This window comes from Aphelocoma coerulescens, chromosome 3 (assembly GCF_041296385.1).
Source record: "Aphelocoma coerulescens isolate FSJ_1873_10779 chromosome 3, UR_Acoe_1.0, whole genome shotgun sequence".
NCBI classification, from domain to species: Eukaryota; Metazoa; Chordata; class Aves; order Passeriformes; family Corvidae; genus Aphelocoma; species Aphelocoma coerulescens.
Window position 1 is genome coordinate 115900041 of NC_091016.1, and position 27170 is coordinate 115927210.

At 46.8% G+C, this 27170-nt stretch overlaps 1 protein-coding gene across 1 annotated transcript; it reads right to left on the reverse strand.

Moving 5' to 3' along the window:
• Nucleotides 1-1130: 1130 nt before the first annotated feature.
• Nucleotides 1131-27170, reverse strand: SDC1 (syndecan 1). The gene is made up of 5 exons (XM_069011655.1): nucleotides 26870-27170; nucleotides 5882-5963; nucleotides 4325-4818; nucleotides 3975-4104; nucleotides 1131-3436 (listed from the first exon to the last, which is right to left on the reverse strand). Exons 1-5 carry the CDS (start codon nucleotides 26924-26926, stop codon nucleotides 3270-3272), a joined length of 930 nt encoding a protein of 309 aa, XP_068867756.1. The 5' UTR covers nucleotides 26927-27170; the 3' UTR covers nucleotides 1131-3269.

Sequence of the window (27170 nt, forward strand, 5' to 3'; positions counted from 1 at the left end):
TCATTTTATTCCCTCCCTGCCTCCTTAACTTCACACATTATCACTGACTAGAAAAGGGGAAGCAAAAGTCTTGGTAGCCCATAAGGAAGGGAATTCATAGCTGGTGAGGCAATGCAAACCAGCCAACTCTGATCTTACACAAGTCCTTTACCGGTTAAAGGGACTGGCAAAGTGGGCATGAAGTTAAAAAGCACTTTTCAGCTGTGTTTAGCTATGGAAGCAAGTCTTCTAAACTCAATCCTTCAATCCTTTTGCCTGATCTCAAAACTTTCTGATTACCAAGATTCCTCCAAACGTTTTTTTTTTTTTTTTTTTTTGGTAAGCATAGCCCCCATGGTTCCAATGTAAGCAAGAGGAGTTTATAAACTCAAAATACAGTGGCTAATTTACAGAACAAAAAATAAATTTCTTGCAGTTCAACACCTTACAAAAGAAAATAATTGTAAAGCTGCAGTAAGACACCCAGACAGACAGCAGTTCCTGACTTCCCTGTTTTGTGAAGGACATTTTCCTCTACTGTGTGCCTCACCTCCTCCTACACAAGCCATAGTGCCCCAGAGTAATTGATGTTGCACAGCAGAATACCAAGGACAGGCCTGCTCTGTTCTCCCTCCTTGGGGGTACAGTCTCCAATTTGTCTTGGAAAGCGGGTTTTAACAGAAAGGCTTGGAGCTGCCCTCCTACAGCTCTCTCTGCTCTCAAACTCCTGAGGGCAGAAGACAGGGAGCAAGAGGAAGCCCTGTGGAAGATTGGCAGCTTTTATCACCATTTTAGGGATGGTGACATGCTGTACAAGGACAGGTCCCAAAATCAGAACCAGCATGAAATGTTGCAGGGCTCTAACAAAGCCATTTCATTCAAGTCTCCACCAGAGACCATTTGTATCCCACACCAGTGCCTCCAGCACGAGCAGCTCACTGCAACCAGGACACCCAAGGTAGGGTGGGAGGGAAGCAGGCCACACTCTTACCCTTTAAATGTTGAACTGAATCTCTGTCTTTAGCCCCAAAATTCACAGTTCTGTAACCCAGTTCCAGTTCTGTAACCAAATTCCTTAGACCTAGGCAGTCTTAAAAAGAACATCTATTTTTTGAAGTATTATGCCTATCAGTGTTCACAGATCAGACACATTCTTGCCAAAATGCCATTTATTGCAGTATACCTTTACATGGCATACAGATAACCCAATGTTGCATCTCCGGTCAGAACTCATATTTCATTTGTACCACTTAAATAACACAGAATGTCATGTTTGTTTCACAAACTGTCAGTTAAGACTACCAAAATATACAGTTTTTTCCTTTCCCCCTAACAAGGTTGTGAGGTACAACTGAATTTTACTACTTTATCTTCCTGTGCTTTACAAGAACCTTTTCATAGATAGACCTATCAAACATTTCTACATTCCTATACAAAGCAAAGAATTACAGCTGAAATTAACACCATCTGGTCATTGCATTAACCTATAAAAATTCATTCAGTAAAAAAAATAAAACAAAACAAAACAAAAAAACAACTGAAAACGAAACAACCCTAACAAAAAAACCATAATGGTCGTTGCAGCTTTACTTAAAAAAAACCAGCCAGCTACACATATGCACAGGTTCTCCACGTGCATAAAGAAGAGTTTGGAATCAAGACATTTTGGGGTTTTTTTTTCTTTTGTTTGAAGAGAAGGCACCAATTTTAGCTGCATGGCAGCTCAGGAGTGTTTTATACTTCATTTAAATTACACAGGTTTTTAAGTTTGAGTGTTAATGTGCAACATTTGTACCAACTGTTGCAATATTCTCCAACATACTCTGATCATTCCCTCTGGCTCAACAGTACAAATATTTACATCAGTTGTAAACACTCCTCCACCCACCCCATACCTTCTGCACTGAGTGACAAGGAACTGAAGTGGCAAGAAGCTACCCGAAGGCAGAGCAGAAGTAAGGCTTGCACAGAACACCACACTTGTGTTTGCTCATTTGAGATACTCTGGAGCCCCAGTGAGGCCCCAGTGCCTGACATGTGACAGCACACTGACCACACACAGCTTCAGGCATCCAGACTTTGCTCAGGAGGTGCTTTTCAGCCCTTACTAGTCTGACATCCCTGGAGTGGCTTCTCTCCAAAGTGCAGGAACAGCTTCCGAGGAGCCGCTCCGGAGTAGTGAGAGTCAAGCACACCAACTGTTGTATCTGTTTAAGGCCACCTACACTCAGCCTTCCCCAGGCTCATTTCAGATGCTTCTCTACTCCTTAGCTGCAGTCATGACATGCTGCTTCCCACCTCCCACCCCTGTGTACCACGGCACCCTGTGGCACAGAGGGCAGACCATGTTCCGAGACAACCACGGTGAGCAGAGGTGCTACAACACGCCCCCGGTCACCTGGTACTGCACAGCATCACAGGGTGAGATCATCTACAGCAGGACAGCCCAGCCTCGACTTGGCACCTAGGAAAGGGAATGTCTGAGATGAGGCTGCTTGGAAAAATCTACTTCTTACCTAAGTCTTGAAAGAGAGAGAGACAGTAGTGGGACAGTCCAACACTATGGGTAAAATTAACTCTCCGCTCAGTTTTGGGGTTCTTGGGGTTTGGTTTTTGCTAGTGTATGCACCAGCTGCTTAGGAGCTGGTTCTGAGTATGGGATAATGCTTCCAAAATACAAGTTATTTTAAACCTCGTGACAGTCATTTGTTTACCCTGCCCCTCACACCTCCTTTCGGTAGAGATCAAGTTCAGCTTGATGTTTCATAGGCATTAAGTGCTCCAAATACAGCTGTCAGAAAGAGCTAGAGGATTGCAGTGTGCCAAATGTCTGCCCAGTGCAGCCACTTGTTACACTCAAAACACATCTATGAGTTAAATAGGAAGGATCCCTGCTATACAGAATTTGAGCACTGCTAATTGGTTATTCTTGCTAGCCCTTTCCCTAAATATCAAGAGTTTTATACATACAGTGCTCCCTTATCTTCTCCCCACCGCCTGTCCCAGCAGTCTTTAGATAAACCAAAGTGAGTTTAGGAACTTGCAGTCCCAATTCAGTTAAAAAAAAAAAAAAGAAAAAAAAAAGAAAAAAAGTTGTGCAAGGAAGCAGGGAATGTTCAATGAATCCAGATCTACTTTGTAGTTATAAAATTTCCAATGGTAAAGTGGTAAGGGCAAATAACCCAATGATCATATGGCTTAAGTTTAATGCAAAGCACACTAAGAGGTCCACGTGCAGGGAGAGAAGAGTCCAAGAAAGATGGAATAAGAAGTGTCCTGAAGATCAGTGTTTATGCATAGAATTCCTCTTGTTTGTGTGGTTTTTGGTATCCTCCATTAGACTGTTTTGGTTCATCCAGTGAATAGCTGCCTTCATCTTTCTTCTTCATTCTGTACAGCATAAATACAACTAGAAACACTGCAAACACCAAGCCTACAAGTCCTCCAGCAATAACACCTGGAAGGGGAGAAAAAGACACAGATTACTCTAGATGCCATACTGGATAGTGCTACTATGATTTTAAGTTCCAGACTGTTTCCTATCTGTCCCTAACTTAAAGACTTAATTTGTCTTTCTGCCCCCTTCCAAGCCAGTCCCCCTGCCATTACCAAGCACCTGCTCAAATATACCAGCCAGTCCTAGGGACATGGATCTCCCACTGGGCCATGCTGCAAAGCACACAAGGCCATGGTGTTCAAACCTGGTAATTTGACTGAGGCAGCAACAGAGAAATGTTACTGTAATTTTTCAGGAGTGAGGGAATGGGTTTAAACAAGGGTGCAGATAAAGCAGTCACTGCTAGTTGCTATTAGCAGACTAATATCTGCCCTGTTAGAGCTCTGACAACACAGAATCATCACCCTCATTTAAGAGATCTAACATAAAAGGTTGGCTTCCATGCTCAGAGATGTATTTGCAGAACTGCAGCTTCTGCTGCCTGGAGACTCCTACAAGAATCTACTTTTACCAACTAGAAATCCAGAATATCTGGTACCTCCAAGAACTTCTTTTCTGTCCATAATTCCCGAGGCTCCTGCTGCTTTGGCATTCCTCTCAGAGTCAGCCAGTACTTCTGAGCCCTGGGTGGGGACCAAATCCTCTTCTTTAGTCAAGATGAAGTCTCCCTGTTGGGACATACAAGGCAGGTTATTCATGTTTCTCACCATGTCTGTTTCTGGATACTTTTCACAGCTTGGTTTTTCCTCATCTAAAACCCTCCACCAACATAACCTATTAAACCCATCACTGTTTTTGACAAATTAACACCCTTTCCCACCCAACCAACTTATTACATGCTACTAAAGCCATCTCCCTGGAAAGGGTGTCAGAACTATTAATCCTCACCGGATCTCCAGAGCCATCTTCAGAAACCTCCTCATGTGTAGGAACGACGTCCTTTGGAGCTGTCGCCGCGGGGGTGGCAGCAATGTCTCCCTCACGAGGGACAGTGGAGTGGGGCTCGGGCACGTCCTTGGTGACTGGCACATCAGAGCTGGGGATTTTAGGTTCGAGCTCATGGACCACAGCTGAGGCTTCTGAAGGAGTTACATGAACCACAGAAGGAAAGTGAGCAGTGGGGCTTCTCACAGTTGTTGTGACCACATGGCTTGTTTGTTTCCCATCAGGTGAGCCCAAGATGGACACTTCGTCCTTCACAGCTACAACTGGTTCCTCTGTCACTAGATTACTGGTTGCAGAAGGAGATATTACTTCCTTTCCAGTTCGGCTCTCAATCCCAGGAAATGGCTGTTCACTGAAAGCCACTGGTGCTGCCAGTACTGAGGAATTAGTTGGTTCTCCTGGGATTTTCCAGGCACGAGACTGGTCAGTCAGGGGACCTGCAAAACAAACAAACAAACAAACAAACAAACAAACAAATATTATCCTTGGCTAGTTTAGAGACCTATTAATAGTATCTTCAGGACACTGGTCTATAAGGAGGATGCCTAACCTGCATAGCCAATTTTCATAGTAACAGCAGTTCAGTTTGTAATTCCTCATCCTTTTCAGTGGAATAAGGAAGGGACAGACCAATCTGCTATTCAGCAATACTTTGTCAGTCATCTGGTTCTCCCCAAGGCAAAAGTGCCCGTCTGTTTGTGGTGAGGTTGACAAGGAAAATCTGCTTTCAGTACACTGGTTCCTCAGGGTGGTTATCTGAGTCTTTTTCCATAAACAATTTTATTTGATTCAGAGCAGTCACACCTTCAGTCTCTACCACATTTGGCACTGATTTCAGGGTCTTAATTTCTGCAGAGTTTAATCTAAAATACAAGCCTGTGGCTGGAAAGAAGCAGAAGGATGCCATGCTTCAGCTTTCAATAGCTTGCTGTTTTCTCACTAGCATCCCCTCGACTTCAGCACTGAACACCAAAGGTCTCTCTCATGCAGTTTAGCAATCATTTCTATACACTTTTTCCCCTACCCTAAATCCCCTTTATCACTTATAAAAAATTATGGCCCATGGGAACATGCACATCTGATAACAGATAAAGTTTGCACTTCATACATATTGGTAGGCTGGGGTTTACACACCCTCAAACGTTATCTCCTACCTGCTCATAAAGGTCTTGTTAAGATCTCTCTTCCCCACGAGTAAAGAATCACTTGTTTCATAACATTCTTCATACAGCATCTGCCATTAGCAGTCACACGGCATCTACCTCTGCTTCTGCTCCCTTTCAAGTCTCCTACAGCTCATTTTCTACTAATTGTTAGTATCTCAAGGAATAAAAGATTAATAGATTAGGCCCTTTCTCTGCTCCCAGCTCTCATATTCTGGGGCGGGGGTGTGTGTTTGGATTCCTCCCTCTACCTCCCTTCACCTGGGTGCTCACTGAGATCTCGATTGCCACATCCTAGAAGGATCAAGCACTGACAGTGCAAGTGCTAATAACTCACCTGCACCTGAACCTGAGAACACGTCGTCTTCATCACCAGATGAATCAAGGTCTTCAGGGGGAAGGTTCAGATTTGTAGTTTGCTTTAAAGACAAGAGCAAACAGATGAGTCAGTGGTGAGATTAAAGTTATCATGTTGCTTGCACAGAGTCCTCTAGGGGCTCCTAAAGGTCACACAAACTTTCTTTTTCAGATTGCTTTTTCATCTTCCCTCATTCCAGCTCCCCTCCCCAAAAGAGTAGTTCTGGTTAGTCTGTTTGGTGTTGGAAAGGTCAGTCTTGCTGTCTCCCTTCTCTGCCCTGCTTCCAGGCTGCAGCTGCTTTGGGAAAGAAGAAAGCAAGGAATCCATTCTGTGCTGCATCCCAGTATCAGGCAATGCTCAGTCCTTATCAGCCTGTTTCAGGTGCTGACTGCTCACGTCTTTCCTATCTACCAACCACTCCATCTGCAAATCACTGCATTAATTCTAATGAGCAGAAGGGAAGGGGAGGCAAAGTAGCTTGTCTTTTCTCCCTTTCTGACTCAAATACTGTTCACATATCTGAAACTACAGCACCTAGCTGGAAGGAGGATCAAAGTCCCTTTTTATTAAGTGTGGGCACACAAAATAAGCCCAGAGATAGAAGCCAGCCTTCCCTGTCAGAGAATAACCCAGAGCTTTGTCCATTTGCACTCCAAGGAGTATGCTAACCAGCACAGAAATTCAGCTGCTGAAACAAGAGGCCAAACCCCTGTTGTATGGCACTTATTTGTCAGAGCATACAACATGCAAAGCTGTTCAGGATCTCCAAAGACAACAACACTCTTTTAGTGTTTACTAATTTACTAATTACAGAGTGATTACTTCATGTATCTTGTTGGCCTGTGCTGTATGCACTTACTGCTCCTATCAGAACAACGTGCCTGTCAGCTCATGACTAGCCCCAGGTTTATTTCTGCAGGGCTGCCATTACCTAACCAGTCATTTTCCCTTCTCAGATTTCAAACCAAAGCCCTGTAAGTCACTTCTTCCAAATTTCATCTTTTTGACATCCAACTACATTCCCTGGTTTCACAAATTTTGACTTCTATCCCATCCTCAAGTCACCTTTGTCACCCCTTTCCAGCACTGCCATCCACAAGTTTAGATGCCGCATTGAATCATCCAAGTTGTGGGATCCCTACGATCCCAAGAAGTGAAAAGTCTCATCTTATTATGTAAAGAGGACATACATTCTTTCCAGCTGTGCAGCCAGGCCCACTGTATTTCTCTAGCTTGCATTAACACAGTGTCACTTAAAAATTAATATAACACTCATCCTCATCCCAGAGTTAGCCAGAACTAGTATGGGCTGCCAAAGCAATCCAACTCCATAGTTGTCACTCTTTTACCTACAATGGATGTGTTTATTGGTCCTATCTCCTTTTCACTCTTTTAAAGATACCAGGTTTATCCAGTTTTCTCTTCCATCCTTAAAACCTTATCCATTCCCCACATTTCCACAGAACAATTAGTTTCCAAGGTGGTTAAATAACCCATTAGAGTCCACCTCCCTGAAGACAAGTATCCAAACTGCCTCCAACCTTTTCAGCCCCAAGATCTTACCCCTTCTAGGCAATTATTGTAGTTACATGATTTTTTTTTTTTTTTTAATAACAAGAAAGTAGGAACAGAAACCCCTCATATGGACATAAAATTTTTTAGCTACTTCTTCCCTACTGAAAATAAACCCCCAAAGCACTATTCCTTAAGCTTCTGCAAGCATATTTCTAGAGTGAATTGCCCTTCGATCTCTTGCTTAATCACAAGCCATGAGGTAATTTGGATTTTTAGATTTGTCCCTGCTTGTTTGCACTGTGCTTTTGCACCCTTCCACGGAAAGTAGGTCAGATAAGTACTTCCCGTGTGTTTTCCTTCTTGTGTGGAAGGGCGGTGACTCACACAGGCTGATCTCACCACACTTCAAATATTAAAGAGTATGAACTGTCAGTGCATAAAGAATAAAGAGGGAACTGCCAGGCTGACCAAACTTGGCTCCCTCGTGTGCCCTTTCCAGTATGTTCAGAAGATAAGTGAGGCTTTAGAAATTGCACCATTTTTGTTGATGGGGGTTGGGGACCATATTTCTCCCTCACTTCTCACACCAGCAGTGGCAAGCACAGCGCTTTGTTCTTCCGCTCAGCCTGGCTGAGTGCAAAAGGGGAACGTGTTGCTAAAGGTGGGGGTTGCATTCTCCTCCCAGTGGGAAGACTTCCTTGAAGCAGCTAGAAAAACTCTCTGGCTTTTTACTGAAGTAAGGGACTGCCAATACAACTTAAGATTCTATCACCATACACCTTCAGCTAGGATCAAGGTTGCCTTCCCCCCCAAATCTGAATATTCAGGGTAGCTCATACAGATTTCTAACAACACCTGGACAGACTGATCGTCTGCAGACCTCAACAACCCTCCTGAACAGATCACAGACGGTCAAGAAATAAAATGGCAACTCTTGATCTCAACTATTGAGCCTGTACCCCTTCCCCTTGTGGGGTTAAATAGGTGAGGCCTGTTCAGTCATGCCACACTCCCTTTGTTCTTACCAGGTGTGTCCAGCTACCCTACCCTTACACCTCCCTCACACCTGAGCTCTGAGCCCCTTCCCGGGCCCCTGCAAGCTCTGCTACTCCATAGCCTTTGTTATGTACCTGTTTGATTCCTAGTTTGATTTCTGTATCTGAGCAGGGATAGTGAGGTCCTCCTCAGAGGAGAGAAGCCCAGTGCAGCCCAGTCTAAACCCATGGAGACCCATGCTGTTCCAGTGCACAGCTGTCCAGCAGCTGCTCAGCACCCACCCTCCAAACACGAAGGCAGACTCGGACCAGGCTGGGTCCCCTGAGGTTGGCTGCTGCACTTAAGAGAATAATAGAAAACATGAATCAGGATCAGTAAAGTCTGCTTTCCACAGTTTTATATGAGAACTTAGTGATGTTACACGTCCCAAAGTGTCTTGTCCCCAGCTGCTCCTCTGGGCATTGTGGCACCTCCCTTGGACCAGGCAGTCTGAGGCTTGGGATCTGAAAGGGACTTTCTTTGGCCCAAATACTCAAGGGACAGTATAGGATTTTGTACATGTGGACAGCAGTCAGAATACCCACAAAGTGCTGTAACTTCATGACATCATCTAATTTCATGACACACGAGCATTAAGGAACATTTGCCCAATTTATGTAACTGTATGGTTATATAAAGACTACATGTCTCGCTCCATAAATTACAGCTTCAACGGGCATAAAAGACAGTGCCCTCCTTCACAAAATACAAGTACTTCAGAAAGGCCATGCTTCTATAATGATCTGCTACTGAAGGATTTCAGACACATCAAGGTTAGAAAACACTGACTCAGGACAGCATCGGAAGGGATTGAACTAATTTGGGTTTGCATCAGGAAGACAGACCGTGCTGGTCAAGGCTTTTCCACGACCTTTTATTGAAGCTGAGTTACACCAATGGGAAAGGTTTTGATTAGCCAAGAGGATTAGCAGCACAGAACACTGGGTTGTGCTATCATACAAAAGAGCTGAAAATAAATTCCAGCTTAAAACAAGCTTACTCTACCTTTCAGACAGTGGATCCTTTGAAGGATCTCTGATGGTGTCTCATATACTCGAGTCAAAAAATCTTTAAATTCTTATCATGTACCTACAACATGTTGCTTTTTTACCATTTAACAAGCTTGTATGGTTTTGTTGGGTTTTTTTTAGCAGTTCAGACGACTGGTTGGAAATACTTGTCCAGTCCTTTTGATTTGCTGCCACTGAATTCAGTTGAATGTGAGGCATAAAATTTTTAACAGTATTTTTGATATGCCTTAACCAGTTCTCATTAACCAGTGGAAGACCCTCTTCCCCAAGGATCAATGCAGCCTGTTTGGGGGAAACCCTGGGGTGACTTAGCTTCTGCTCTTGCTGAGCACTGCATTGTTGCAGAACAATAGTTATTCAGTTCTGCTGGGACAACCAGAAATCTGCTTAGTGGCATCTTCAATTTAATCAACAATGGGCCAGACTTTCACAACTCATTAGCAATATTATTGGATCCAGAAGTCTGACATAGTCCAGACTTTTTTTCTTTTTAAAGTATCATTTTTAACTATTCTTCAGTCTTTATCTTGGTCAGAGTATCAAAACATGAGTCCTTCTGTGCTTATCCCATGACCTGCCACAGAGCTCACTCCTGCTACAGAAGAGATCTGAAGGACTCTCTCATGATGAAGGGGAGATTTGTAGTTGTTTAGTTGATCTAACCCTGCCCAAACTGGGAACCACATTTATTTAATTTGATACACACAAAAAGAAAGAGCTTTTCTCAAATTGCTCTTTGAGGTAAGCAAAACCACTGGCTCTGCCACAAGCTGCTACAAGCCCTTAACTAGATTAAGGATGATTTGTATCCCACTCTTATTAATCCTAGCTAGTGATCTGCAGTGTCAAAAACACTTGAAATCCTCCATTATCTGAATAAAGCTGTTAAATTTGCACATTTATTTCTCCTAATAAATCCTTCTTACTCAGCTGAAAAGGAATGAACTGTAATGAGCTCTCCCACCTCAAACATCTCCCTAACTATCCTGCAAGAGTATTCCAACTGCATGGGAAAGAAAACCAATGGTTTGCTCCTGTTTAAGAGATACATAAGAGAGAGACAAGGATTTGCCCTGTAATTTGGCTACAATAGAGCATCTAAAAGAATACTTTCACAAGGATTTGAACAATTAATTCTTAAATAAACTCAAACAGAAAGGTTTGTCTTTCACCTTTTCCTACCCACTGAAGAGCAGAAATGCTATCTGAGGCAGACCAGCCTGAAGAGTTTCTAACCGCAAAGTAATATTGTTATTAGCGTGGGGGGAAGACAAAACCACCTGCTGAAGGAAACTTTAGCTTTGTTAAACCTTGATGTTCTGCAGTTAATAGCCCATGCACCATTAACCCCAATCCCAGATGTCCATGGTCTGGAGACAGCTTAAATGGTTAAGGAGGGAAAAAAATTAAGAAAAAAACCACGCAACGACAAAACAATCCCCATATAAAAACCACCACCTATCCCCCTTCTTTTACAGGCATACAGACTGCTGGAATTCAGTTGGCCATGCACACCTTCACTTTTAACAGTCAGCCATAAATTCTGGAATAGCTTTTATATGGCAGGTCAAGAGGGAAGCTTGCATGCAAGCCTGTTAACATCAGAACTCTGCAGCAGTGTGGCACCACCTCACCTAAATTCTCTGGCAGTTGCTCCTCCTGCTACTCCACTGCTCCAAATAAGCTGTGGTGCTGCTTGGTGACCATGCAGGTTAATGAAGTATTTCTCTTCCTAGAGGAGCCAAAGATGCAAACTAACAGCACAGGCCAAAGAGTGCAAAGACAGCTACAAACCCCCCCACAAACAGTCCAGGGGCTGGACAGACTAGATTTAAGCATTTTACATTTTAACCCTGGCTAGTGTTCCAATCAAGGACTACCTTGATGGCAGGGTACCTAAACCCCTTCAAACCTAAACCCCTTTATGAGTCTACAAAGTCACCAGCACTTCTTACTTCCTCATGCCCTCCCTGTTTCAGATGGTGGTGTTCCCCTGTGCCCTCAACAACCTTTTTATGTGTATCAACAACCATCCCCACCCTTCCATCCATAGATCTGTGTCACCTGGAGCAAGGCTGGTTAGTGGCTCACAGGGTGCTCCTTCCAAAGGGAAGCAGGTGGAAAGCAAAGGATGCTCTTTCACTCAGCAAGGCAAGCACCATTTTAGCAGAAAATGCAGAAAGAGGTAAGCAAGCCAGGTAATCTGGCTGCTTGTCTATCAGATCATTATTAGTATAAAGAAATATGGAAAATCTTGGTTAATTGCATTTTACTGGCCTCCTATTTTTACCTGGTGACTTGAGAGAAGAACTATCTTTGAGAGAGAAGTCCTGGTTGTGTTTGAACTCCCTGATCATCACACAGTATCTTCCTCCTGGCACTCAGCTCTCAAAGGCAGAGAAACACCTTCCAACAGCTGCTCAAAATAGGATGAGAGCTCTTAGGATCTATTCCACCGTGGGCAGAACAAAACAGACTGTAGACTGCTCACTGCTCACTAGGCGTTGATCCTCCTTTTCTTCAAGCTGTAGGAGCATACCCTGATCTTTTGCACAAGATGCAGTGGCCAAGGAAGAGCATCAGCTACTCCACAGGCAGAGCAGCCAGTGTCCCAATGCTTCTAGAGGCTCCCCACTATTGCCCAATCAATTTTACATTTTCTCCTTAGTGTGACAGGGCAACTTTTTTAATTAAGTAGGGCAGAAACACAGCAATCAACATGCCAAGTGCAAAAATGAACCAGCCTGTCGCCATTAGGTTGAGTTTCACATTGTACAGCGTGTCCCTTTTTACTCCCACCTCCCACAAGAGCATGTCACTTCATGCTTCCTGGACCATCCCCTGCATGTCTGCTTGTGCACTCTCACAGTGAACCAGATCAGGGAACTGGTCTTGTTAAACAAAACAAAAGAAAAAAAAAAAAAAGAACAAAAAAAAAAGAGGATAAAATACCATGCAAAGAATTTTCCAGCAGGACCAGTTTCCCAATCCTACTCAGTGCATGAATGCACAAGTGTTTGTGTTGGCACAGGGCAGAGTGTGGCAGCCAGGGCTGCTTAAGCATTCACACAGACTCACAGCCTGCGTTCTGGGATGCTGACACTCATTCCCCAACCTGACATGCATTATGGAAATGCACATCACCAGACTGCAGGCAACATGCAAATCAGAGGCTGACTCAGAGGGCCACACAGGTTCATACAAAAATGAGCAAGGACAGGGGCTGTAAGGAGAGTTCTTTTCTGCAGTATCTGTTCACGATGGATAATGTTTGTTCCAAGGTCTGACAGCAGTGCTTTTGAGTCCTCCCAGTCCTCCTGGGGACAGAAGTACACAGCAGCAAAGGCTAGACAGATGTCTTGTTCAAACGGGAGCAGTTCTACTTCCATCCTGGGCCACCTGAACTTTACAGGATGCCCAGTGCAACTGCTGTTTAGTCCTGGACAAAAAGTACATTTAACATCCTTCAGCAGGGAGGGCTGAGCAAAGCTGGAGTAGCTGGAGTTCCAGAGGGCTATGGATTCCACAGCAGGGGAAGCTCATGGCCATGCGCACAGCAGCAGGGACAGCACACCGGCTGTGCATGGGAGTCCTCTGTGCCAGGGGGGCACAGAGCACTGTGCCAGCTCTGATGCAGAAGAGCTCAGCTGCCTCTCAACTCCCTCTCAGCCAGCTCCACTAGAAGCCTGGTCAGTCCTTCAGCAATACAGAGGAGCAAGTCACAGCCTGTGCTCCTGCTTTTACACCTGGACAATATATCAGGTGAGTAAGTTACTACACGCTGCTTTCACTCACACCAATCTGCTCCTTCCAGTCAAGCAATGCAGCCCAGGCCAAAGACTGAATCTCACCGCAGGTCAATGCATCCAGAGATGGCACACAACAAGCACACAACTTAACTCTGTATCAGCGACAGGCTGTCAGAATACAGCCAAAAATGGGGTCCCTTTTGTCTCCCACGTTCAAGGCAGCCTGTGCTTTGAAGATGCAGTCTAATGAGAAAGCTCATTTCCCTGCAGCTAATCTCATGAGAAGCAGCCAGTTCAGTTTTATGCTATAAACCACTTTTCTTTAAAGATCCTTCCCTGCAGCTCTTTAACATACTTGATAGTTCAGGCATTTGTTTCTTGAGCTAGCACAAGAAAGCCACAGCCAATGTATAAGCTCAAAGGGTTGTGCAAAGTAGGTGCAGCTCACTGAGGCCATTCATCCTGGGAAATTAATTTCAATCTACTTCAGCTGGCTTGAGAGATGAGCAGTGAGCTGCCTAAATCAAGACCAGGCAAACCTAGCTTGTTTTAAAACCCTCTGACTTAAAGACCCCAGCACTTCTTACTTCCTAGTGTAGCAAAAACCAGCAAAGAAGATTCATTCTTACAGCAACAGCCATTTCATGCACTTGTTTAGAAAGGAACAGACCAAGAATTGCTTGGTTTCATCGAAGGCTAGAGGTGGGCCACCCATCCCTGAAACCTGACAAAGTAAGGCTAAAGAGAGGAGCATGCTGGCAGGCAGAAAATCTTCATGAAATGGAAACCTATCCAGCAGAGGACTCCAGCAGCCCAAACGCCATTATCCACACATACTGGTAACTACAGCACAGATAAATGTGACCCTTTTGCCGACAGAAAAAATTAGAAGTGACAGTACCTAAATCCCTGCTGCCTCTTCCTCCTGCACACATAGCCCCTGCTGTGAAGTTCAGGCAGATGAGGAAGAGCAACTCGCCTCAGCAGCCACAGCCACTTTAAATAAGAGACTGGACTTTGCAGTGTTGCCTCCAGCACATATAGACACACTGAGCTTATGTCTTCAGCATCCTTTGCCAATTATTCCCAACCAGCTGACCTGTGGTGGAGGCAAATTCCTTTCCTTGCCCATCTCTTGACACCCACTCACCCTGTTCAGGGATCAGCACTGAGGACTGCCATTGGAGTTAAACTTGCTACAGAACCAGAGTTTCTGACAAGTACAACAGTGGGCTTAAGATTGCTTGATTGCTCCTTAACAGCATGTGTGGGCTGGAGAAGCTCCTCTCTCCATACACCTGAGAAACCACCCAACTCCCAATGAAGCAGACCAGGTGGCATTACAGCCCTGAGGCTGCTGAATGGAGTCCAAGGCTGGGTTTGAGGGAAGAGCTGCAAGCATCGAGTGCCCCATTTGTTGCCTTTGGGACTGGCTTCTCCCAGCAGCCCTGAGAGCTCAGAATGGTCAGTGTGGGGCTCGGCCCTGCACGCTCCTCCTGCCGAGGCCACGGCTGCAGGACAGAGCACGAGCCTGCAGCACATCAGTGTCAGGACATGGCAGAGGCAGCTCAGGGACTTGGGTCCCACAGGAGCACAACTTGCTCTCGTCATCTTCAGCCACTCAGCTCAGGAAGTCCCAGCTCAGCAAGCAGAGGTGGGGCTATAGGAAAACAAGATATGGTCTGTGGCATCTCAAGTCTTCAAATTAGGCTGGTGACCCTGTGCATTGCTGATGCCTCTTAGCAGCACTAGGAGAACACGTGTGCCCTTGGCCTAGGAAAGCCTGTTTCCTGGAGACAGATGCTGTGCAATTTGGCTAGTGGAGCTACTACCCATTTCAAATGAGCTCCATGCCAGCTTTTATGTGATCAGCGAACTACCACAAGCAATGCTGCAGCAGCACAAGTGCTCTGACCTGAGCACACATGGTCCCAGAAGTCAAAAACTACCTCATCACTATGCTGCACAGTATTGTGAGGAAGAAAGCTGTCCTGCTTCACCTGAGGAAGGGAAGCCAACATGCAGCCAAGAACAATTGTCAGATGAGTAAATGCAACAGCCTTCAGTGTTCAGACACATGGACAGGAAAAGACTCAGGTTCTTATCTCAAGAGTTTCTCTCTTCTCCACCCTGAACTCTGGCAATTACCTAACATGAGATATGCCAAGGAGCCAGGATACAAAGCTCTAAGATTTCTTGAAGGATCATAGAAATATTTTCAGTCTATTATTGATACATAGATGTTTCTAATTTTAGCAAATTGCTTGCAGCGCTCTACTGAATTGGTGAAATCCAAGTTTCAGATAAAAATCCCTAGTGTACCAAACTAAGAGCTTGTACTTCGGGCAGGACTTGTGGTTCCTAGCAGCTAGGATGTTGTTTAAACCTCAGCAGAAAGATGAACTTGCAACCCTGGAGCACCAAAGGCCTCAGCAAAAGCCATTGGTAAACTGAAGTGAGACTACTTAAACTTACAAATACTTGGCCTTACAACAACAAAAAAGCTGACCAGGTGTTCAGTTAGTTACACAGAGTTACAGGGGAGCTGCCCAGACAATGTTTTATAAGAGGATATATCCTATGGCAACCGGATATGCACAAGACTACAGAAGTTACCTTCTATTTGCTTACAGTTCAGTGACAGAAACACCTGCCAGCTGCAAGGCTGGTTGCTATCAAACTCTGCTCTATCTTCCCAGCTGATCTGCTCACAGTCTACCTTACAGAACTTGCATCAGCTCCTTCATATCGTGACAACAGCCCAAGCCTCAAAAACCCAAGACAAGGCCTTCTTGATTGCTTTTGTAAATTCCACGTTTTCGTCAGAGGGATGCACAATGAAGTCTCCAATGCTTGTGAAATTATTTTTTGCTAACAATCTGTATTTTCCATACACACATCCCAGACATGTTCCCTTGGAATGCTGTATTTCACTACAAATCTCATACTCAACTTCTCAGTCGCAGCATTGCCACCAGCCCTCTCAACCACAATCCTCAATGGAGAGCTGATGGATCAGGAACTGAAAGCACTCAGAAGGAGCTGCCTGGCTTGAACAGGCATCAGCCCAATGTCTCTCTCACATGTGCACATCAGATGGCAGGACCAGGGATATCCTACAACCTGATCCCTTGGTGCTGTTACTTGTCAGTCTGCTACAGAAGACCTTGACTATTTGCAAGGGAGCTACAGAAGTGAAACTCAGGCAGCAAAATGAGCCAAGAGTTGGCATTCCACAGCACCCGTCTGATTCAGTTATAGCTAAGCTCCAACCAATTCTCAGGGACTCTGTTCTTGCACAGCAGGGCTCACAGCAGTCAGCACCAGTCTGTTAAGAAGGAACTCAGGAGTCCTAATCAACAGCTAGTGACTGGACTCACACAGACCATGCAGGCAGCTTTACATTTTGGGTTTGACCCAATGCAAGGCAGTTCCTGCATTTTGGCAGGTCTTACACCAGCACACATTGGACTCAGTGATCCTTGTGGAGGTTCAACTCTATATTCTATGATTCTTGGTATTCTTTTTATGTTTGTTTCTACAGATCACCATAGCCATGTGATGAAATCAAGTCTCTCCCTACATTATGAGGTATGCTATCACATCTGTTTTACCCACAGGATCTAAACTGTGTACTAAACTGAGGTTGTTTATAATGCAGAAGTCATCCCTGCTAACAGACCCCCACAACTAAGCCATTCACAAAAGGGCTGAAACATCACCACATGCAGGAGGCACATCTCAGATCAGGAATACCCTGTTCTCCTATCCCAAGAGTCTTCTCAAAGAAGCATCTTTCAGCATCACCCCCTCCTTCTACAACAGTCCTAGCAGCTGCTGAAGGAAAGCAGTATACAAGTGTTTTGGGTGCTACTGCTCTCCTTGGAATAAGCAGCAGTAGCTCAGATGGTCTGTGGGCACAGGCTGGACCACATTTCACTGAGTTATTCTAAGGTAGAACAGTTCAGACTGCATGAATTCCCTTTGAGAAACCTGTGTGCTCACAACCACTGGAGCACACAGCCAGTGATCTACCCATATAAAATAGCACAGATCAAGCTCAGTGCTTCCTCCTAGGACACTACTGGTCTCTGTGTTCAGGTTTGCAAAAGCATTGCTAATCCTGCACATACTACAAAGTTCTAACAGCAGTTGCCCCATTCACAGTTAAATTATGCAACACCTCAGTGAGATTATGAGAGCTGACCGGTGTACTTCCATGCTGAGTCACGAGGGTGTTGAAGTATCACTTAAGTGATGAAGCACCAAGTGAAATCCTCCCATCAGAAACAGTCTTAAAAAAACCTGCTGCTGCAATTGTGCTCCAGTCACCTATTGTTCCACTCATTTAATTAATGGACATTAGGCATTTCTTGGCCAAACACCTACTGGCTTAAACTAACTCTGACCTAGTCACCCAGTTACACTGTTTCATACCACATCTGTACAGCAGAGCCCTGAATAAGGGACTGTTACAAAGGAAAGATAAATCAGAGCTTCTCTTTGATCTCAGCTGTTATCCAAGTCTCACCTCATGCCTTCATTTTTGGGCATACAACTTGCTCATCTGTCTTCCCCATGGCCTTCTTTGAGAGCAGTCACCAGTCAGGTGCAGGGGGGTTGAGTTTAGTGGGAGATGCTACAATGTTTGTGCACTCTAGATGCTCTCCTGCCACATACAGGCAACGGTAAGATTTTAAGTTGTGATTTGGACACCCTTGTGTTTTACACATCTATACTGTGAAGAGACAAGAGACACCACTAATGCCCCCACTGATAGATGGACAGGCACAAAGTCAAGTCAATAAAACAGTGCTAAAATTGCAATGCAAGGTTACTCCTAGCACAGCATGTCACTTAGGTCAGAGCAGTTTCAGTCAAGAATTACCAGCAGGATAGCCAAGATGCTACGTAACAGATCAAACCTGTAAGACACCTGTTCAAACATCACTAAGTTGAAGATATTTCATATATATGAATAAACTTCTGGGTCTACTCACTGACTACCAACTCTAGCCAGCACATTAGCCTGCTGAATATAGTGGAGCACAAAATGCTGAAGGCCCACTTTATGGGCCAAGTCTAAAAGCACAGGCAGAACCACTGGCATGTACCAGCACCATCACAACAACACTGAATGCTGTCCCAGGTGTGTCGTATTCACCTCACAATTCTCAGCTGATTGATTGCACAGGATTTCTCACACAGCTATACTTGCTCTTCTCTCTGAAGTATCCAAAACAGGTTCAGTTTGCAACAGAAGAGTTGTGACCTTTTATTGTGAACTTTCACTTTCTTTTACTGGATACTGCAGTTTTCTCAATTTCATAGTATTCTGAGCCTGCAGCCAGAGACCCACCAGCTACATCATACTAGTAAATTAAATAATATCAGAGAACATCCCCAGGCACTAGAATACAACCAATACCATCATATTGTTGGAATGATTTATGGCATAGTTTTGAGCCTTGCCAACCAGTACACCCCCAAATAAGCACAGAAAGGTTCTCAGCAGGCAGTCTGGTGAGGAGGGTGCATTACAGAATAGGTCAGAAAACGAGATTTCCTACACAATTGTGACTGTAGCATTTAAGTTGGCCACAGGACACCTTGTGTCTAATGTGCTTTGCTGTACTGGGTTTGTGTGGCAAGATTTTGGTAGCAGGGGGACTTACAAGGGTGGCTTCTCTAACAAAACAGAACTCCCCCCATGCCCAACAAACCCAGTGCCAGCTGGCCAGGACAGACCCATTGCTGGCCAAGGCTGAGCCCATCAGTGACAGTGCCTCTGGGATAATGCAGTTAAGAAGGGGAAAGAAGTTATTGCAGGAAGAGAAGAGGAAGAGAAGAGGAAGAGAAGAGGAAGAGAAGAGGAAGAGAAGAGGAAGAGAAGAGGAAGAGAAGAGGAAGAGAAGAGGAAGAGAAGAGGAAGAGAAGAGGAAGAGAAGAGGAAGAGAGAACAGTGAGAACACATGAGAGCAGCAACCCTACAGACACGCAGGTCAGTGAAGAAGGAGGGGAAGGAAGTGCTCCAGGCCCCAGAGCAGAGATCCCCCTGCAGCCCCTGGTGAGGCAGCTGTGCCCCTGCAGGCCATGGAGGCCCACAGTGGAGCAGAGATCCACCTTCAGCCTGTGGAAGATCCCACAACACAGCAGGAGGATACCCAAAGGAGGGTCTGATCCCATGGGAAGCCTGTGCTGGAGCAGGCCCCTGGCAGGGCCTGTGGCCCCATGGAGAGAGGAGCCCACATTAGACCGAGTTTGCTGACAGGACCCGTGACTGTGGGGGACCCATGCTGGAGCAGCCTGTCCCTAAAGGACTGCATCCCATGGAGGAATTCAGACTGGAGCAGTTTGTTTAGATCTGCAGCCAATGGGAAAGACTAAGCTGGAGAAGTTTGTGGAGACTGTCTCCTGTGGCAAGGACCCCATGCTGGAGCAGGGGAAGACTGTGAGGAGTCGTCCCCCTGGGAGGAGAAGGAGCAGCAGAGCTGACATGTGATGAACCGACCACAGCCCCCGTTCCCCATCCCCTTGAACTCCTGGGGGGAAAAGTTGGAGAATTTGGATTAAAGTGAAAAATTGAGGGGAAAATGGGGACAAGGTGTTTTTAAGATTTGGGTTCACTTCTCATTAGCCTACTCTGAGTTGATGGGTAATAAATTCAATTCATTTTCCCAAGCTGAGTCTGTTTTGCCCGTGCCAGTCACTGGTGAGGGATCTCTCCCTGCCCTCATCTCGACCCGCGAGCCTTTTGTTGGATTTTCTATCCCTGCGCAGCTGAGGAGGGCAGTGACAGAGCAACTTCGGTGGGCACCTGGTGCCCTGCCAGGATCAACTCACCACATTTACTTACAGGCACCAGTGTAGGAAGTTTTGGTGAATCTTTTTAACCCCTTGCATGCTGCAAGGCTGCATGCTGGGTCGGGGGAGGGCACATTGAGCATTTAGCACTTTTGAGCTACTAGAGTAATAACTTCTAATTATTCATAATCGTATCTTCCAGCTTGTGTAGAAAGAAGCTCACCAGTGTTTCACAGCTCAGTGCAACTACAGATGCAGACTGGGGAACTTTCTGCAGGTTAAACACACTTCAGAGGGAGCCGATGCTGCTGGAGGATTAAGCCAGCAGCTCTCCTCTGCAGGCCATGAGTCAGTCGATGTGAGCGCACGATAGCAGAGCACTCCTTGCCACTGCCCAGACATGCCAGAGTCAGCCTCTTTTGTTCCGTGCTTTGTTCACTGATGGGAAAGTAGTCACGATCTAGATGATTCCTCCGTTAGGACAGAAAGAGATTTAGAAGTCAAAGCTGTCTAGCTGCAGGCTGTTCAGCAAGTTTCGATGCAAGCCTCACCACCACTTTTCCACTGCATGCTACTAGAGCCAGTGAGGTGGACAAATCTCATTTGTCCATCAAATCTGCTGGTGTGAGAGTCTCTATCACAGTTTCATAAGCAACAGAGCACAGCAAGCGAGTGAAGAATATCACATACATTGGCATATTAGCATCTGTGTTAGATACAAATTCAAGCAAGCTTTGTAGTTCCTCCAGTTTGGGCTTTTACCCATCAGCTTCTTGACTGAAGAGAATCTGGACTCTGTCCCTAAAGAAGATCTCCATTAGCTGGTCAATGGGATACCAGGTTCTCTCCTCTGCAGACGCTTTTACCAGAGGCTGATGTTTTGGTAGATCAACAGGCTGCTCTGAGCTCCTGTGGTTGTGCAGAGCACAGGCATCAAATCTCCCAGATCACCATCCTGGGGCCAGGGCACACAGCCTCCAAACTCTGCTGTCAGCTGGATAACAAGTAGCACATGACAGGCATAGATGTCTAGATGTCTCTCTATAAATATATACATATCTATATTTGTATTTCTCCACTCTATTGGTCTCAAAGCATAGAAAAAGGCTGCATGGGATCCTGTTCTGGGACAGGAAAGAGCCAGGTAGTCTCTTCCTATAGCATTGTAGCTGCCAGCTCTGATCCCCAGAGAACATACAAAGGCTTCCTACCAGCACAGCCACAGCAGTACCACTGCTACGACATGGAGCTTCACAAGAGCTCTCATCTGGAACTCGTTACATTAATCACCGCTTGCTCTCTAGAAGGCAGACTGGCTCCACTCACCCCTGCCCACCTCTGGCTTCAATCTACAGTCTGCTCCTCCAGTAATCCCTATATGCAAGGGGCTGGACCGGAGCTGCTGCCTGGCTCTGACCAGGATGTGTACAGCCACCAGCATTAGAAACTAATTAGCAAGAGCTTTCCTGTGTTCAGCGCAGGACAGTCATGGTCTGCAGTGCTGCCCAGAAAGCATTCAGCACGTGTCCCTCCAAGTGGAATGGAGTTCAAGTTTCCTTACATTTAAAAGAGGCAATAAGCTCCTCATCACGTGGCAGAGGCAGACAAAGAGCAACCCCCAGTCTCCAGCTATGGCTTGTGTGTGCTCAGGTGATGGAGCCAGAGCACTCGGAGGAGTTATTGTGTGAACTGGCTGCACTTTGCAGAAGGTTGGCTGACAGGAATGTGTGCCTGGGACTGCCCACAGCCAAAAATCAAGACTGTCAGCATTTGTTTCCATGACTGGCAAGCAAGACATTGACATAACTGCACAGGCAGTAATGTAAAGTTACACAGTGGAGTACAACACAGAGCCTCCATGCAAGGCAGGATACCCATGAGTATTTTAAGCTGGTTGGCAGGCAGTTTCCTATCTGTTATATCAGCATCCTTAAGTTAGTTAGGAGGCATTCTGCAAGAGCAATCCAGATGACCCTTCAGTTATTAGAAAAATCTGAACACTAAGACACAAAATGAGTGGGCATTAAAGAGAACCATGCTGCAAAAACACAGGCTATGTAGAAGATAGTTCTTCTAGAGAGCACAGCAGCAGGACACAGAGGTAAAGCAGCAAGAGTTCTTCAATACCCCAAGGAGTTTCTACCTAGAAGCCCAGCAGAGAAAGCCATGACTTACAACACCTCCATGACTCAGTGGTAACTGCAGCTCCAGTGACTCAACGGGAAGTTCTATTGCCAACTCCATCCAAATCCCACTAACACACTGGTTCCCATCCAGCAAAGCAAGCCTCACTGGTGAGACTGGTCTCAGCAGCAAGATACAAACATTACAGTTGAGCATGGCAAGGAGCCCAAGCTAACAGACTCCATTGGACCTGTGCCGGTTCCACAAGACCCAGAACGCCGACTGCAGCCAAGCACTGCTTGAGAAACAGCTTGGGAAACCACCACATTAGCAGATGTTGCCCCACAAGAGTTGCTTGTAGGAGGTCCAAATGTTATCTCACCTTGAGGTGAGGCTTCACAGAACTGTAACTTTTCCATTAGCATCACCACAGCAGAAAGTGCACTGTCCTGGGTTTCTAGCCAGGCCAGATAAGGCTCGTAGCTGCGGTATACCAGTAGCCAGCAGAGCAGCAGTTCCAGAGAAGTACACTCGTCAGCCCTAACTTAGAGACCTGTTAACAAAGCTGACACTCAGCACTCCAAAGGAGGCACCACATGCTTTCTGCATTTAAGAGTATCTTCTCAGCTCAGAAGTGACCCTATAAGAAACACCAGAAATCCTTGTACTGTCAGCTAAAACAACCTCCTCACTGTAAATTCAGTGCCTATATCAAAGTCTAGGGATTAACAAAAGCTCCTCACATCCAATCCACAAATAAAGTGTCTTTAAACATTACAATGCTCCGATGCCTACTCAACAGCTCACAGCTATCCCCCCCAAATACATGCACTTATGTTTCTGCTCATATATATTCTGCTCACTTCACAATGATGAGACAGGACCCAACTATAATCCCCAATTTCTTCCACAACCTTTAGCAGAGCAAGACTACAGTTGCACTAGAACAGGAGAGAGCTGCTGTTCTAGCCAACAGCTGATGTTTCCCACTACTTTGCTAGTTCTCTTAGCACGAACACCACCTGTCCAGTCTGTTTGTTTATGGAGTTACCATAAAAGTTCCACGATAAAAAGTCCATCACTTCGAGCTAAATCGCTCTCAGAAAAAGGCACCAAAGTAAAGGTGTCTGTGCTCCTCTTATAGGCAACTTGAGATCTAGCCAACAAAGCCCTGACAAAGCAACTCACCTTGGAGAAGACGTGCAGGGGCTGGTCAGATAATCGCTCTCCTTGGCTCCACTGATTACATCGCCTTGACTCTAATGAGGGCTTAAGCACCCAGCACACACAGACACCTACATTTAGGTGCCTTAGCATCAGCTGAACGCTGTCCTGAGGGACTGGTGCCATTTGAACACAGCAAGCCCATCAATCTTCAGCTGTCATGGAGTGCTGTCTTAGACATCTTCTACTCTTTATTATCTCAAAGCTATTAGGATGAAAACACTAACGCTGCAATGCTGAAGCACTGCAATTTTATAATTGGCAGCACCCACTCAGGAAAATGCCCCATCTTCTCTCTCCCAGGAAGCTTCCTCCTCCCTGTAAGGAGGCCCTAAAATCCCAGCTCCTCAGATGCCAGAAACAAGTGTGGAATGTCCCTCTCAGGGGTATTAGTAAGGTTCTTGGACATAGGAATCACTTCAAACAAGGTTAGGACAAAGTGCTAGTATACAGGCCACCTGGAGACATCTGAGTACAGGCAATGCAAAACACATTACTTAAAATGGACTAATTTTGCTGCTAAAACAGCAGCCTACATTTCAGGTTCGTGCACTAACTTAATTTTAGAAGGCTTACAGGTTTCTTGCACTTGCTGTAACTTGTCTTGGGTTGTTAGAGAGGATTGTTTGGTTTCCAGAAGTTTCAGAGTGCTGCCATTAAAAATGTTAGCTCTTCTCATCACTTGAAACTGAGAGAAACCTGGAACAAAGACTACAAAACTGCACCAGAGCCCCCTTACACCATACAAACTCCAGCTCATCTGTCACTGCTCTACTCAGAGCAGTCACCACTTCACCGGGAGGTGGCCCCAGCAAGTGAGTGTTCAGATGGAGAAGCTCTGTTTATAGTGCTTGATGAATATTGTGACACTGCTCTGTACATACCATAGAAGAAAGTGTTTCCTCCTTATCCACTGCCTGCATGTTTAACGAGCAAGATGGACTACCTAATTTCTTCTAATTAGTTTACGTTCAGATAGGAATGACATCACCCTTGGAAAAAGGCTTGGCCTGCTCTGCTAAGCTTGTGTCAGCCACCAGCATGCACCTACACGAGACGAAACAATCAGAACCCTCCTTCCCCTCACCATACAGGCTGGATTGCCCACTGCCCTGCTGCAGCAGGATGTGCTTCTTGGCTCAGTTTGCTTAATGGCAGTGTTATACTGTGTAAAAGTTGCCATTTGAGAAAATTACAAGGTTAAACTGTTAAAATGTTAAGATGTATCAGCCTTCTTATTTCAAGGAAGTCCATGCCTCCATCATAACAACAGAGGGCAATTAACCTGATAAAGCGTGTTTTAAGCAATGAAGTGTCACCTTGAAGGAGACCAAGAACCTCCCCAGTCATTCGTGAAGGTAAGAGTACTCGGGAAGAAAACAACTATTGTTTGGCCACTTTCTTGCTCCTGTTTATTATTCCAGTGACAATATGCATAGATGAGTCACATTACACAGCAAGAGCCAAGGGCCAAGCCACATGCCAGCAGCAGTGGCAGCCATCCCAACAATCAGACCACCAAGAACCCAACACAACCGTGGCAATGCCCACAGTACTGTAGCCTGGCAGATTCAAAGTACTGTGCAAGGTCATTGTGCTTCTGTGCCCAACACAAGAGGTTTTCAGCCACTTGATGCAAAATCATAGTTATTCCAGATGGGTGGGAAAGGCAGAGTAGTCCCTGTCACTGAAGTTTTGACATGGCGGAAAAAAGCTACGTGACCACCAGAAGGGAAACAGCCTCAGTGCTGAAGCACCCTGGAGAGCCCCGAGGACTTCTGCTCCTCCATGTGCTCACCCTGGAAACCCCTCCATCCGCAGTGTCACCCAGGCCTGAGCGTCTCTTAGGCACAGGAGAACTCCACAAAAGCATTTACTTTATGTTCTTATCATTTCTAGGAAGGAATATTTATCACAGGGGAATTTTATCCAAATACAGTACAAAGGCTGCAAATTAACTGCAGTTTTCCCACTTCATTAAGCAGAAGCTTACTCAGAAGTTGAGAGCAGAGCCCTCCTCCCATGGAACAGCACTGCCCACACTCACATGTTTGTAATTTTTAGCCATCTCATAACGACTCACTGCCATGTGGGCTAGGAGGGTCCGTGTCCAGAGCTACAGGCAAAGTTCACAGTCAGAAAGGTACAGCAAAACCAGAGGTATTTTGAGCAGCTCAGATCCCACTATGCACTTTGTTCTGCCACTCCTTATCTGACTTGTGCTGCAATTCATCCCTAGGCAAGTTTTGAATCAATTGTTCAACTTCAAAAAGAAAAATACCCCTCCAGTTTTTACTTTGATGGGCCTGCCTGCTCACACACTACAGCATGCTTCACTTTTTCCTCCTAACTCATCTCAAGGGGAAGACTCCATAATTGGTGCACACTCAGGTCTGGTAGAGGGCACATGGGAAGCAGGGTGGTGCGTGTCCCTTAACTCAGAAGAAAGGGATGGGATTGGGGCTTTGTGCCCCTCGAGGGGCGGCCACAAGGCCTCCTGCCCCGCACCCTCCGACCGCACACGGGGTTCGACGGCGCCCAGGCTGCCAGCACAGACCTGGAGCAGCAAGCACAGCACTTCACGGGGCTGCGCAGCCAGGTTTCCGCGGAAAGGCGCTCGCAGGCGGGGCGGGAGCAGACGCAGTCATCCCCTGTCCAGGGATGACACCTGGCGGCTGCTGCTGGGGGACCAGCGCTCCCCAGGGCTCGGCTGCCCCGAGAGCTGCTCCCGGGACGCGGCAGTCGGGACAGGCCTCGCTTCCGCGGGGTCACCGCGCTCCGGGGAGCGTAGCCAGGTCCGAGCACCGGCACCGGGGCGGCCGTGCGCCCAGCCGGGCACCGGGACCTTTGTTTCAGTGGGCAGAAAGCGGAGTCCGAGCGTACCCTGCACTGGGCTTGGGCTCTCAGGCACAAAGGCGGGGGGGAGCCGCCGGTCCACCCTCCCCGGGGCTGTGGCGGGACACGGCAGGAGCGCCCCCGCTTCGGGAGTCACCCGTGACTTCGGCCACAGCCGAGCCACAAAGGGCCACATGCCTGCGCTCACCCGGACCCGCCGCTCACCGCCTCCGGGGCGCGACACGCCGGAGGGACGGCGGGAGCATCCTACCCCCCCCCGGCCCTCCCCGGGCGCACCGAGGGGTCCCGCGGCCGGCGGGGGGTGCGGGGAGAGCCGCCCGCCCGCCCCGCGGCGCCCCGGGGCGGAGCCGCCGGCAGGTCGGGAGCCGCCGCGGCGGGTCTGGTTTGAATTAAGGCTGCCGGGGCAGCCGGGCTGGAGCCCGCCGCCAGCACAAAGGCCACCGCAGCCCTCCACCCGGGGCAGGGCTGGCGCTCCCCTGCGGGAACCCGTCGAAGCGGAGAGCCGGGCGGTCTCCCCAGCCCGGCCCAGCCCGCCCCGGCCCACCCAGCCCCGCCGGCCCCGGCCCCGCACCGCGCCCGGGCCCCGCCACCCCACGTGCGCCGCGCCCGCCCCGCTCGGCTCGGCTCACCGGGACAGCAGCCTGGAAGCAAAGGGCCACCAGCCACACGGCCACCACGTTTATCATCCTTACTCCTCGCCGGGCCTCGGGAGCGCGCAGCTTGCCCCTGCTTCCCGCCGCCGCTCTTGCTCCGCTCCTCTTAGAATTGTTTTAAGTAGCTGCGGGTTTGTCCCTTTTCTGGTTTCTTTTTTCTTTTTTTTTTTCCCCCCCCCCCCTTCGCACGCAGCTGAACCAGCCTCCCAGCAGCGATCTGCGATGGCGAGGAGTTGAACTCTGTCTTTTAATAAACCCACTGCAACAACCTTCACCT

Bases quoted from the DNA above. Each gene is read 5' to 3' on its own strand.
- SDC1 (XM_069011655.1), bottom strand. From the start codon at position 26,926: ATGATAAACGTGGTGGCCGTGTGGCTGGTGGCCCTTTGCTTCCAGGCT. The intron at 4,105-4,324 runs GTGAGGATTAAT...ATGTCCCAACAG, and splicing joins AAGATGGCTCTGGAGATCCG to GGAGACTTCATCTTGACTAA. The intron at 3,437-3,974 runs GTACCAGATATT...CTCCCCTTCCAG, and splicing joins CAGAAAAGAAGTTCTTGGAG to GTGTTATTGCTGGAGGACTT.